Below are 14,080 nucleotides of genomic sequence, written 5' to 3' on the forward strand. Positions count from 1 at the left end.
TCATCTGCACCATTGTTGGTGAACTGTGGAAAAGTTTAAGCCCTGACATAAACTTTGTCTTCCCCAGTAAATTGCTTAAGGGTTTTAGATTAGTCATATCAATGACTGGGCACTTCTCAATCAACCGTTTCTTTCAAGCAAGTCATCTTTCTTTGCCTTCTTTATTCTTCATCTACATGAACTGGGAATCAACTTACATCACAGATACTTGGCAGTCTGAGTAACAGAGGCCAGCTGTTAGCCTGTCCTCTCGAGGGCTACGTACTTAACAGAGCAGCCCAAGAGACCGAGAGCATCCTCTTGTGCTGCTTCCAGATCTTCTCTCCTACCAGCCAAATCACTGTCATGTTAAGTTGAAAGACTGTCTGCGTGCAGCCAAGTAGAAGTGGCGAGTCAGGGAGGCTGTGGTCACACAGACAGCGCTCTCAAGTGGACCTGGTAGAGGAACAGGGTGGGGAATGAAAGGAGCTGGAGGGGATTAAGGATGAAAGTCAATTAATAAAATATCCACAGCATGACTACAGGATGAGGGGGTGGGGAGGGAAGAAGAAAGGGTGAATTTTGTCCAGATGTATTTGCAGAGTGTTCGCAATAAAAAGGGAATAGTTTAGGATTAATACAATAAAACATGACCAGGAGCAATTGGCAGAGGTTGAGCAGAGAGAAGAAAGATAGGTGGGTGACAGGAAGAATTTCCTAACAGTGCAGTCTCTTGGATTCATCTAATCTCAGTAAAAAGATGAAAGTACTATTGCTTGGCTTTCTTCAGTTTCTGGTGAACAAAGAATTAAAAATTGCTCTGGAAGAAATCCTTCTGTTGTGCTCTACCAGCCCTGGAGTATGTGACCAGATCTACAACTTGCTAGTTACTACTCATACTTACTACTTGTGGTTAAGGCCCTGTAGTCAGTAAGACAGAGGTGTTATCAAAACAAGGGGTGAAAAACAGATTATAAGCCTCTGAGCCCGAGCCTTAAGCATTGAACCTGTATTTGCTGATCAACATGCCAAAGTGACAGCACAAGAGCATCCTTATTTTGACATGAAGTCACTCTGTGAAGGAGATTTCAGACAATAGCAGTCAAACAGTCTCATCTCCCATGCTCAGTAGCCCTCTCTTGGTCTAGAGTGGTGCATTCTCTTCAATAAAAAGTATGAGGGGCTTGAGGTGGTGGGTTTTTTCTCCCCCTGAGTTTCAGGGATGGAATCCAGTTCCAAATATCTTAAAGACTGAGGCAAGTAACGGATTTTGAGAGGGAAGTCCTGGTATGGCAACTTCTACACCCGCAACCTCAGGCTCATTCCCTGACTCCGAGAGCAACTGGCAGGGCTTGGCCATGGCGATGTTATTCACCTGTATTAACCTGCTTAGCCTCCAAAATGTCAGGGAGATTGCATCAGCGCTACCTTTTAGGAAAGATCCCCTGCCTGGGAGCTGTCTGGGATAGGGCCTGTTGGCACAAGCTAAAAGCATATATGGGAACATTTTAATTATTGAACGTTTACAATGTGGGCAACTGAATACAAGTGATTGACTCATGGTCGATGGAGCGGGAGCACAGGTAGTGTTTTCATCAATCCCGTCAGTGACAGGGAAGAACGCTGAAAGGAACAGGAAAGCACACCTGATCAACACATGGCTCAGGGGCTGGTGCCGTCATCAGAATTTTGGTTTTTTTGACCATGGGGCGATTTACACAGCACTGGGCCTCCTCGCAGCTGATGGAGTGCAACTGACTCCAAGGGGCAAAAGGATTCTTGCTCATGAGCTGACAGGCCTCATCGAGAGGGCTTTAAACTAGATTTGAAGGGCGGAGGGGATAAAACCAGGCTCACTAGAGTTGAGCCTAGGGGTGGCGTGCCAGAGTTGAAATCGATAGCCCAGCTCAGGTGCATCTACACCAATGCACGCAGCATGGGCACCAAACAGGAGGAGCTGGAAGCCATTGTGCAGCAGGACAGCTATGATGTAGTTGTCATCACAGAAACATGGTGGGATGCTTCTCATGACTGGAGTGCTGCAATGGATGACTATAAGCTCTTCTGAAGGGATAGGCAGAGAAGGAGAGGTGATGGGGTGGCTCTGTATGTTAGGGAGTGTTTTGATTGCATAGAAATCAATGACTGTGAAGACCAAGTAGAGTGCTTGTGGGTAAGGATGAGGGGGAAGGCCAATGAGGCAGATATCCTGCTGGGAGTCTGTTACAGGCCACCCAACCAGGATGAAGACACAGATGAGACATTCTATAAGCGACTGGCAGAAGTCTCGCATTCACTGGCCCTTGTTCTTGTGGGGGACTTCAACCTACCGGACATCTGCTGGGAGTATAACACGGCAGAGAGGAAACAGTCTGGGAGGTTCCTGGAGTGTGTGGAGGATAACTTCCTGACACAGCTGGTGAGTGAGCCCACCAGGGGAGGTGCCTTGCTGGACCTGCTGTTTACAAACAGAGAAGGATTGGTGAGAGATGTGGTGGTCGGAGGCCGTCTTGGGCTTAGCGACCATGACATGTTAGAATTCTCAACTGTGAGTGAAGTAAGGAGAGGGGTCAGCAAAACTGCTACCATGGACTTCCGGAGGGCAGACTTTGGCCTGTTCAGGTCACTGGTTGAGAGAGTCCCTTGGGAGACAGTCCTGAAGGACAGAGGGGTCCAGGAAGGCTGGACAATCTTCAAGAAGGAAACCTTAAAGGCGCAGGAGCAGGCGATCCCCATGTGCCATAAGAAGAGCTGGCAGGGAAGGCAACCGGCCTGGCTGAACAGGGAGATGTTGCTGGGACTCAGGGAAAAGAGGAGAGTTTATCACCTCTGGAAGAAGGGGAAGGCAACTCACAAAGAGTACAAGGATCTCGTTAGGTCAAGCAGGGACAAAATTAGAAAGGCAAAAGTCCAGCTAGAGCTCAGTCTGGCTACAGTGGTAAAGGATAATAAAAAATATTTTTACAAATATATTAACAACAAGAAGAGAGGCAAGGAGAATCTCCATCCCCTACTGGATATGGCGGGGAACATTGTCTCCACGGACGAGGACAAGGCTGAGGTACTTAATGCCTTCTTTGCCTCAGTCTTTAATAGCCAGTCCAGGTATCCACAGGGTATTCAGCCCCACGAGCTGGAAGATGGGGATGGAGAGCACAATGTACTCCTCATAATCCAGGAGGAAGCAGTTAAGGACATGTAAAACCACCTGGACACCCACAAGTCTATGGGGCCTGATGGGATCCACCCGAGAGTACCGAGAGAGCTGGCGGAGGAGCTTGCCAAGCCACTCTCCATCATTTATCAGCAGTCCTGGTTAACAGGGGAGGTCCCAGAAGACTGGAGGCTTGCCAATGTGACGCCCATCTACAAGAAGGGCCGGAAGGAGGATCCTGTGAACTACAGGCCTGTCAGCCTGACCTCTGTACCAGGGAAGATCATGGAGCAGTTCGTCTTGAGAGTGCTCACGGGGCATGTGCAGGACAACCAAGGGATCAGGCCCAGCCAGCATGGGTTCATGAAAGGTAGGTCCTGCTTGACCAACCTGATCTCCTTCTATGACCAGGTGACCCGCCTAGTGAATGAGGGAAAGGCTGTGGACGTTGTCTACCTGGACTTTAGAAAAGCCTTTGACAGCATCTCCCACAGCATTCTCCTGGAGAAACTGGTGGCTCGTGGCTTAGACGGGTTTACTCTTCATGGGGTGAGGAACTGGCTGGATGGCCGAGCCCAGAGAGTTGTGGTGAATGACGTTAAATCCAGCTGGTGGCCGGTCACAGGTGGTGTTCCCCAGGGCTCGGTTCTGGGGCCGGTCTTGTTCAATATCTTTATAGATGATCTAGATGAGGGAATCGAGTGCTCCCTCAGTAAGTTTGCAGATGACACCAAGTTGGGTGGGAGTGTTGATCTGCTGGAGGGTAGGAGGGCTCTGCAGAGGGATCTGGACAGGCTGGATCGATGGGCAGAGGACAGCTGTGTGAGGTTTAATAAGGCCAAGTGCCGGGTCCTGCACTTCATGGTTTAGGGAACATGGTGGCGCTGGATTAATGGTTGGACTTGGTGATCTCGAAGGTCCTTTCCAACCTAGTGATTCTGTGATTCTGTGACTCTTTATCTTTGTGCCGTTTAATTTATCAGAGTACATATAGTGTATTGGGACTTTTTTTCCCCAAAAATGTATGTTTGGAAAAAAAATGTTTTTTTATTAGAGAAAACAAATATCTTGAGTATTTCTTGGCTCTGTCCCGAATTGCTTCACCCAACAACTTCCAGAGCGATGGGGATCCATTTCCAAGCTTGCATTACTATAGCAAAAGCCTTCTTCATGAAATCCAGTTGAAAGTTAAACTAATGTGTCACTTAAGCACCCTTTAAAGAGGGGTTTTATGTCTTTTAAAAATGTAATTGAAGCTTATAAAAGTCTTTATAAATTTATATGTGAGAAAGTTATTGAGTAGTCTGAAGAACAGCTTATGCCATGGCACAGCACAGCATGGCTGCAGGCTAGATACGGCTGCTCCAAATGCCACCGCTACCTATATTATCATGAAAATATGAGTCTCTATTAATATTAAAACAAATTTTCATTAAAAAATTGTCATAACATGATTAAGTGACTTTAAAAGTTTCTTCACATTATGCATAATTTTTACAAGAGGAGAGCATTAGAATAATTGTCAGCCAGGCAGCACCTTGCGGCAAAGGGGACTCCAAACACTTTGCGGCTACACACATCAGAAAGAAGTTTGCCTCTTGTTCCCTTTCCCCTTCTCACTGCAGAAACCTGGGACTTGCTCAGCACCAGTCTTGTAGTTCAAGACTTTTATTGCTTCCCCCTTCTTAGTCTGCTGCGGAGGAAAAGATTAACTTTCTTCTTTATAGCCTTAATTCTTAAATCTGGTCTAATATCCTCTCCTGTAGTGCATGCATTCAGTTGCTGCAAACCCAGCCACTGCTGATGGGTTAGTGTGAAAAGAATAGCATACCCCCTACGTCCGAGTCTTTGAGTCTTGAAGAGAGTTCAAATGGTTACTCTAGTTTTGCTTTTCCTTTGATATTTACTTACTGTGGTGCCTTCAGATGAACACCCACCTGCTGTGAAACACCCTTACAATCACACTTCTTCTCTCAATGTGTACATGCTCAGTTGCTCTCTGGGCGCGTATTCTCCCTGTGTACATGACTGTTCACACACGGGGCAGCTTACGTGCTCATTTGGCCTCATAACCCAGCCCTATTAACAGCATAATGCAGAAGGCAAATATTAAATCATTGACTGTTGACTGTTCAGTTAGCCAACACATCAGCTAAACTTCAGAGGTTCAACTCTTACTGCGCTATATTTCTGGTATCCGAGACATCCCACCAAAGCAGCCAAGAGAAATTTGGTTCCCAGTGTACGACCCCTTTCCGTTTACCCTGCAGACTGGGGTATTGACAGCAAAGTCCAATCCTGCACAGGCTTAGGAGTATGCAAGAGAAGATGTTTCCCCAGGCCTAGTCCCTCAGCTTGACCATTGTCAGAGATGTTTCTGGGTGCAGGGAGATATATTTATCATTGAGGCAGCATTTGCTAGCCCTACACTTTCTTTGCTTGCAAGGAAAAAACTGACAATCCGGCTGGATGCTACTTGAGGGCTGGATAGATCAAAGCTAGATATGCCAGCTGGGACTCACTGTCACAACCAATGTATTATTAGCCCTAAAATTGTATTTGTTTGTAGAGGACTGCAAGTAGGCAATGGAGGTGCAGTAAAATAATTCCTGGAGTACCTGCATCCAGATTTTCAGATGCTCTTTGGATGCCTTAGAGCTCTGCCCGACGTGGGAAAAGTGACAAAGTGATCATCCACAGATCTTTGCTATGCTTACACTGGAGAGATGTTTGAACTGCTTGCTTACCAGCCACTTTACATCTCAGAATTTGTATCTGATTTTAGTTTTCCTTGAAATATCAGCCTGTAAACTATAGGAGCTGGGGAACTGCTTTAAGAACAGAGAGGAGTTAGGAAGCCAGGGGTAGCAAACTCAAAAGCTACTTTAAATGAAGCCATCCTAGCTTGTCAATCACAACCGTCTCTGCTCCGGGGAGACCATCTCAATTCACCTTTTACTCCAAATTCAGAAGGCCTATAGCGTAATGGATACTCAGGATGAGGGACAAAGATCGAGTTATTTTGAAAAAGACCTGTGCATGCAAAAACACGCTGATGGTAAAGGTTCATAATACAAGGCAGATTTGAATCATGTCCTTGGTCTCTCAACAAAGATACACACATTTACTTAAAACATCTGAAAATTCTTAATTCTTGGCAATTAAAATAAAATGAACTGGTTTTAAGTCCAACATCAAACCTGTAAACTGTTTGGTATGGTCATAATTTGGAATTATCCTCCATTTGGCCAACAATAAATTGGACTGTTGATATAAACATTTGGTGTCCCATTTGAAGTTCAATGCTATATTGTTTCCTGTTCTAGAGAGCGATAATCATAATGGATTATTATACAAATGTATCAAACAAAGCGTTTAGAGCTAAACACAGCATCTGCCTTCATACACAAAGATATGGACCCTTAGGATAAGTAAGTTAATGGTAAACATAAACAGGAGAGTTAATATTTGTTGTACTTGATGTTGTTGATTGGTTTAACAAATCCTTTGTGGCCCATCTATGTTGAGCAGTTCTGCACAATACACTTGAGCTAAATTGCATAACAGTTTATACAATCACAATTGTTAAATTGTGGCTCAGACTGTAAAATCCTATCCAGCAATCCTGCCATATTTCTAAAGCAAATTGCTCCTTAATTGAAACCTGCTTCAATATAAAAATACAGCCTTTTCAATGAGTCATCCTTTTTTTCCCCCCTTATACTTTGTAAAGGCTTCCAGCAGTTTAAAGTGAGGGTTAATTTTGCATTAAGACCATTGCCTCCTAGTTTCTTTCAAATAAAGCCAGGGGAAGTTCAGGGGAAGGCTCTTTCCTCTGATAATGAAGCTCTCTATGTTAATGATGCATGCAGACTCCCTTGGATCCCCTGAATTAGAAATACTCGTGTGTGTGTGCGCTACTCTGCTTCATTAACATTAAGGAGAGGTAGATTGGTGGCTATTTAGGGCACAGTGAAATCGCTGGCTATTTAGGGCAAATGGAAATGGTGCTAATTGTGGCTGGTAATTCCATTAGTAGGGTACTTCCATTTTGGTGTCTGTTTGGCATATAGGTGAAAAATCAAGCACACTGACATCCTTTCAAGGGGAATGTAGGCTCAGGCTTACTGTTGTCTTGTACAAGTTAACTTCTACACAGACCTGCAAAGTTTTTCATGTTCCCCACATTTTTGTTTTGGTGTGCTGGCACTCTGTCAGGAGTAGGGTATGTGTTTATGGGTGGCAACACCTTGAGCAAAGTGTGTAAAAGGCAAGGACACACCACTCCAGCTCAAGGAAACCCCTGAGATTTCAGGCCATAAGGTATCTCCTGCTCCCTTTCCTTCCTGGGTCATGAACAAACGTCCAGGTGAAGGTCAGAGAATCCAGACTATCATGTATGAAACCATGCAAAGCCTTTTTCCTCAGAAAGGCTTTCCAGCATTAAGTAATAGCATCTTCAAACCAAAGATTCTCCAGTGAAGGCTCCCTGTCCTCTCTCTATCCCCAAGACTGAGAATAATTAACTGAAAAAGAAAGTTGGTAGTGTCTGAAGCAGTCAAAACTCTATCCTAGCTTTGAAGTCTAGGGAGGGAGGATTTGCCCGTTACAAGTAGGAATACTGAGAAAGATGTATTTCAGTGAACTGTAGCCACCTGGAAGTTAGCTGTCTAGTTTAAGACATTTATTTGGGGTGCCTTTATAACCTCTCGTCAAGATTGGTGTCCAACAGAGTCGGATTCACATTTAATTCACTAGCTAATGAATTCACATTCACATTCAATAGCTAGTGAATCCACATGGCTAGCGTGGAATTGACACCTTTTTCACAGATCAATCAGGTGATGTGTATCCCTCCCTGTATCCCAGCAGGATTGCCCTTCCACGCTTTCTTCTCTGTCTTTAAAACTTGAAAGTACCAGGGAGAAGTCCCAGAGAACAGTGACTCAATCTGTCTCATCAGACTTCTCCAACAATGAAGAGTAAAATGAGTGAAGAGCAAAACCCTGTGGATTTATGTTGCACAGAGGATGTTTCTGAGTCTTCATCACTCGCTGTGGCGTTGTGCACCTTTGTAAATCAATAAGGCAATTTCTGATATGCAGGAGAGTTTAATGCTGCACCACGTTATGTGCTTTGTGCTGCTTCTGCTAGAAATGTTTTCCTGAATACCTGTGCAGGTGCTGATAACTGTGGCTATAATGTGCTTGTTGTCATTTACTTGCTTAATTAGCAGCCTAATATCCTGGTCCAGTTAATGCCTATAAGAGGAGGTTTATTAGTAGTACGAAAGCTGTTTAAGCTTTATAAACTCCTTCCAGTCTGTTTCATTGGTCTGCCAATATCTTCTGGTTGAGTGATTCTTTGCTGATTCACGCTTCTGTTTCCCACTGCTGTTTCCCCGCTGAATGTTTCTGGGTAACCAGAAAGCACTTTGCCAAAGTGACAGCCACCAGAATAACAAACAAAAGAAACAAACAAAACTCAAAATGGAAGTTATTTTAAAAGAGAAAAAAAAAAAAATCTGCAGGCAACTTTTCTCCAAGACAATTGCTGTCATGATTATGTTTTGTCTCCAAAGGACCAGGGAGAAAAACAACCAAAAATTGCAAATACTAATTGCAGGATGACATGAGTTTTGGCACTGTCTCTCTTGGATAAGTAAGTAAGCCATATCCAGTCTGAAGGGTTGGGTAATATGCTGAGATGTCTAGTTGTAAAGTAATACTCCAATATTTAGAAACACTATTTTATATATGCTCAAAAGACGGTGTTTTTTTTAAGCTTAGTGTCAGCTCAAATGCCAAAGCTGACTAAGTGGACTAAAGGTGAAACTGCCAACTTGCCATGATCCCGCAGCAGCACTTGATTCATGTATAAATTTGCCGCATTCATCGTTATGGCAGAACCACGGCCCCAGGGTACATCAGAAAGCCAGCAAGGCTTCTTTTCAGCTGAGAATGAGATCTGCAGTCCTGGGACATATATCCCTAGCAATTCCCCATGCATAATGTGAAGAATGCAAGAAGCAGAGAAAAACTTGTTAGTGGCAGTTGTGCAGCTGCCACCCCAATTTTCCTGCAAGCATGCCTCATGTCGGCAGGGCCAGGGATGAGGGGTGCTGGTGGTGATACAGTAAAACCCTTGCTAGAATTTTAGATGCTGCCGTCAGAGATCCCTCGGTATCTTTCGTGGCATAGCTAACCCTGCATCAATCCCTCTGCAAGCCAGCTGGGATCATGCTCAGGGTGGGGAATAATCTCAACCAGTTGCTACAGAGAGGACTGCCACAATGAGATGCACCAAATTCTCAGCTAAGCCTCGGCAGCCCGTGCGTGTGTGTGCAGTAAGGGGACAGGGAGAAGATTCATAGAATCACAGAATGATTTGGGTTGGAAGGGACCTTTCAAGATCCTTAAAGTTCAACCCCCTGCAGTGAGCAGGGACATCTCCAACCAGAGCAGGTTGCTCAGAGCCCCGTCCAGCCTGACCTGGGGTGTCTCCAGGGGTGGGACATCAACCACCTCTCTGGGCAACCTGGGACAGGGGTTCACCACCCTCATTGGGAAAAATTTCTTCTTCATGTCTAGTCTGAATCTCCCCTCTTTTAGTTTAAAACCGTCACCCCTTGTCCTGTCGCTACAGGCCCTGCTAAACAGTCTGTCCCCATCTTTCTCCTCAGCCCCTCCAAGCCCTGGCAGCTGCACTAAGGTCTCCCCGGAGCCTTCTCTGCTCCAGGCTGAGCCCCCCCAGCTCTCCCAGCCTGTCCTCCCAGCAGAGCTGTTCCAGCCCTCGGAGCGTCGCTGGGGCCTCCTCTGGCCCCGCTCCAGCAGGTCCATGTCTCTCCTGTGCCGAGGGCTCCAGAGCTGGACGCAGCCCTGCAGGGGGGTCTGCCCAGAGCGGGGCAGAGGGGCAGAATCCCCCCCCTCGCCCTGCTGGCCACGCGGCTTTGGGGGCAGCCCAGGACACGGGTGGCTTCTGGGCTGTGAGCGCACATGGCCGGCTCCTGTCCAGCTTTTTGCCCACCAGGACCCCCTGCATGTTGACCTGGGAGCCGAGCAGCCTCTTTGCACACAGGATTTTTGCACCTTTAGTTTCGATGAAACTTTTGACCGCTCAAATGTGAGTGAGTAATCAGAAAACTCTTATCAAATTTCATGAAGATGAAGATTGAAGATTGTAAAAGTTGAACCTGAGGCTCGTGAGTCTGGCAGATGGGGAAATACTCTGACAGTGTAGGAGCTCATACCCTGGCTGTTGCTGCTGCTCTGTTTTGGCACCAGTTTTGCTCCTCTGTGCCTTTATTCCTCCACCCTTTGTCTCTCTTTCTCTCTTTCTTTTTTTACAACACTTCAGGCAGAGATAGTTTCTTACTGTATTTGTAAAGAACTACTCAAATGAAGTGGCATTCTTAGAGAGAGACCCAGCATATACTACTGTAATTCAAATAAAAACAGAACTGTAAAGGTTGCAAAATGACAGTTCAGTGAAAAAATGTGATTATATTTTTTTTCCTCCAGAAAAGAGGCTCCAGACATTCCCTATAATTTAACTGTGACTGACAGTAGGAATAAAACAACCACAGTCAATTATGTCCCTGATACTTTATCAAACCTGTATGGCTGGATGGTTCTCCTCTTGGATAAAGAGACTTATGTGTTGACATTTGACAACCCTTTGGTCAGCAAACAGCTGCAGGTAACATGGGAATTTTTTATAATTTCAAAATTATATTTAGAAGAAATAATCATGTTTTCATCTTTCTTGGTGAACAGAGAGAGGAAAAAAAGTGTTAAGTGAACTGAGAAAATCTCTATATATTTATAGGCAGGGCTTAGATATGATGACCTAATCCCTGAAGCTCTCAGTAGTAACTTGAAGCACGAAGATGATTTTGGATGTCTTAGAGGAAAGTTCAGTGTGGTGCTTAAGAATCAACAAAATTTCTACTACCTTAAGACCTACTGAAGCATGGCTTTCAGAAGACATTGTTCCTCTGCACCTTTTAGATGTGATAAGGGGAGTTGATTTTGTCTGTGTTCACTTTCTGCTTAATTTTACATCGCTCTTCCGTGTTTCCAATACATGTTTTGCAAAAGAGTATGTTGTCTGTGAGGCACCGTTCTCTTTACCCCTTTGTACTGCGCTCCATGGAGCTCACAGACACAGGCTTGTTTATTTTTGTTCCCTCTTCTCTAGTATTCAGTGACATTTAGCAACTTCACAACTGGGAATTACTTGCTGGTGGAACACAAGGATCTTCCTGCCCATCCTGAGGTTGTGGTGTCCTGTGGGACAAGGACTGGACAGCCACTCCAGTTGCTGCCTTCATATGGACATCATAGGAGCTGCGACTGGTATCTTGACAGCAGACTGGGGAAGCTAACCTATTTGGGTAAGTGCAAAACGACAACGTACCTTTTTGTTCAAAAATGGTAACAGAGATGATGTCTTTTTAATTTAAACCACCAAACTACAGAAGGCCTTAGACACAAGGCCATCTTTCAATGGCCTTTCAATAAGTGAGAGCTCCTTCAGAAAAATTAAATAGGTAAATGCACACACATCAGGTCCATCTCTATCTGATCTATCTGATGCCTGATGTATCAACAAAAGGGAAGTATCATAAGTAGTGCGTGATGTGACATCAGTTGAATTTGAATTGATGTTTTGGAGAGGAAAAGGCATTCAATTCCACTAATGCTCGGTTGTCAGCTGGTCCCACATCACATGTATCATTAATAAATCATGTGCAATCTATCTAGACTGAACCCACTGAAGGCAGTAGGATTACTGGGTGAGAATTTTTCCTAGGACTAAAAACTTCCAAAGATGTCACAGACCTCTACATTTGAGTATGTTGGCATTGTATACTAGATCATGAAGTGTGGTGGTAATTTTTTAAAGAAATTCAGATATTTCCTTATATTTATTCTTTCAAATTTGGGACATTTTCTGAAAATCCCATTCTCAAACAAATGATTTTATAAGGGTCTAAGTTCTATATGTAAAAGGCAAGGTAATGATCATGGCCATTAATAATAACAGTAGAACCAGGAGTCACAAAATCTTTTCAGTGCCTTTGAGAAGCATAGGTTATCCTTCATGACTGTCATACAGGGAAGTTAAAGTATAAAAATGCTGATCTTCACAGTAATAGAAAATTTTGTCTCTCATCTACTCTGTTAATTTTAATGAACTTGTCTTGATGCACACTGATGAGATGGCATGAAAATGGCTTTCTCATGTAGGACCTGTTTAGGAATGAGCAACTAGAACAGTAAACATGGCTGGAATGAGGGCAGGCAATCCACTCAACTTAGTCTGACAGCAATGAAAATCATCCAGTGCACATTTGAGAAGAAACAGGGAAGCCCATACCTTAGCCTCAGTCTGAGGGTCACACTTGCTGCATTCATCTCTGGTCCTGTGGCCAACTGGCATTGCACAGCTTGTGTCCATGCAGCATAACGTTTTATTTCTCAGAAGAGGCTGGCTGCACCCAGGCTTCAAATTAGGCAAGATCCCTGTCCTGTGCTATCTCCCAAACCGTAATGGTCACCATCTGGGAGAGTGCATTGGTCTGGGCCAAAGCTGTGCCAGGAACTTGGCCAGCAATATAGCCGTGTAGATTACTGGGGTCCAGTTCCATGTCCTAGCCCTCTTTAGATACAGTATAGATATAGATTGGCTAGTATAAATCTAGCTATTGTGTCTAAGACTTGCCCAAGATCGTGCCAGGTGTCTACTGAAAGAAGAAATATGTTTTTATTTTTTCAGTTTACTCACAGTGTAAATCTGTTCTTTCAAATATAAAAGTCAAGCGGTTTTCAGTTTGCATATCCTGAATTGCACTTTCATAAACAGGGCAGCATGGGAAAGCTCAGAAGACGACACCTATGTCTTGGCCTCTTACTACTGTTGAAAATAGAGGAGATGACAGTCTGGGGAAGACTAGGACAAAGTGATATGGCTTGCATATGTCACTCTTGCATCATAGATTCTTTCTTGTCCGTCTCTTGCCTTCCTTTCATCTTGGTTTTTATTATATGAAGAGCTCGTTGTTGTTTCTCGTTTTAATACAGAGAGAAACAATCATCCAGAGTACACCAGGGGAAATTTATGAAAACACCTAACATGTATAATTCATGCTGTGAACACTTTCAGCAAGGACTTTTATAGCAGTGAGATCAATAATTCAGCGTTGGGTACCTAATATCTAATGCTGTTGGTAGGGTAAAAGTCTGAAACAAAGCAAGTGGATTCCTAGTCCTGGTGTGCCGTTTAATTTCCCTCCTAATCTCTGCTGTGCAGGCTGAGAGGCTGAGGATAATTAGCCATCAGAGCAAACTCATGGCATGTGGTGGACTTTCCATCACTCAGGGTCCTTAGATGATGCTTGGCCATCTTTTCAGAAAAATATGCTCCAGCTCTACGAGAAGCTATTAGAAACCTCGTGAGGGAAGATTCACGTTCTGTAGGAGGTCAGAGAAGGCTGCCACAATAGTCCCTTCTGGCCTTAAAAACCCACCAGTCCACACACCAGTCTGGAGAGGACAACTCTTGAAGGTCTGGCCTTCAGAACACATTCCTGCCTAACTCTGCAAGCTGTTTTTTTATTTTTTATTTACATTTAACTATATGAAATAATTAGCCAACTAATTAATCCCATTTACAAGCTTTGTCGGATTCTTCAGCTGTCAGTCTTGCCCAAGCCCGGAGCCGGCACTGAGTCTCAGCTACCTCCTTCATCTGACTTGGTCTCCATGGCTACAGGCTGCATCTGCTGACACCCCACTCTCTATTTACTGCTTAATTAAGAATTTCACGCTCAGCCCTTATCTGCTGCTAAGAACAAGAACACACTGTTAAGAAACTCCAAATTTAGGCTGCTGCACAAGGAAAGCCTTTCTTGTCGTCCTGACCGTGTGGAGCCTCTTTAACTAC

General features: G+C 44.4%; 1 protein-coding gene across 1 annotated transcript in view; it reads left to right on the forward strand.

Annotated features, from left to right (window-relative positions):
• The window catches only part of PKHD1 (PKHD1 ciliary IPT domain containing fibrocystin/polyductin), a gene marked incomplete at both ends in the record, with an annotated part of 271,978 nt that overhangs the window by 144,553 nt on the left and 113,345 nt on the right, over positions 1-14,080 (forward strand). The window contains 2 exons of the mRNA XM_081997989.1: positions 10,654-10,831; positions 11,333-11,528. Coding sequence (XP_081854115.1) covers positions 10,654-10,831; positions 11,333-11,528 — 374 coding nt within the window. The remainder of the gene's footprint in view (positions 1-10,653; positions 10,832-11,332; positions 11,529-14,080) is intronic.

This window comes from Phaethon aethereus, assembly GCF_964289735.1.
Source record: "Phaethon aethereus genome assembly, chromosome: 3".
In the NCBI taxonomy this organism is placed as follows: Eukaryota; Metazoa; Chordata; class Aves; order Phaethontiformes; family Phaethontidae; genus Phaethon; species Phaethon aethereus.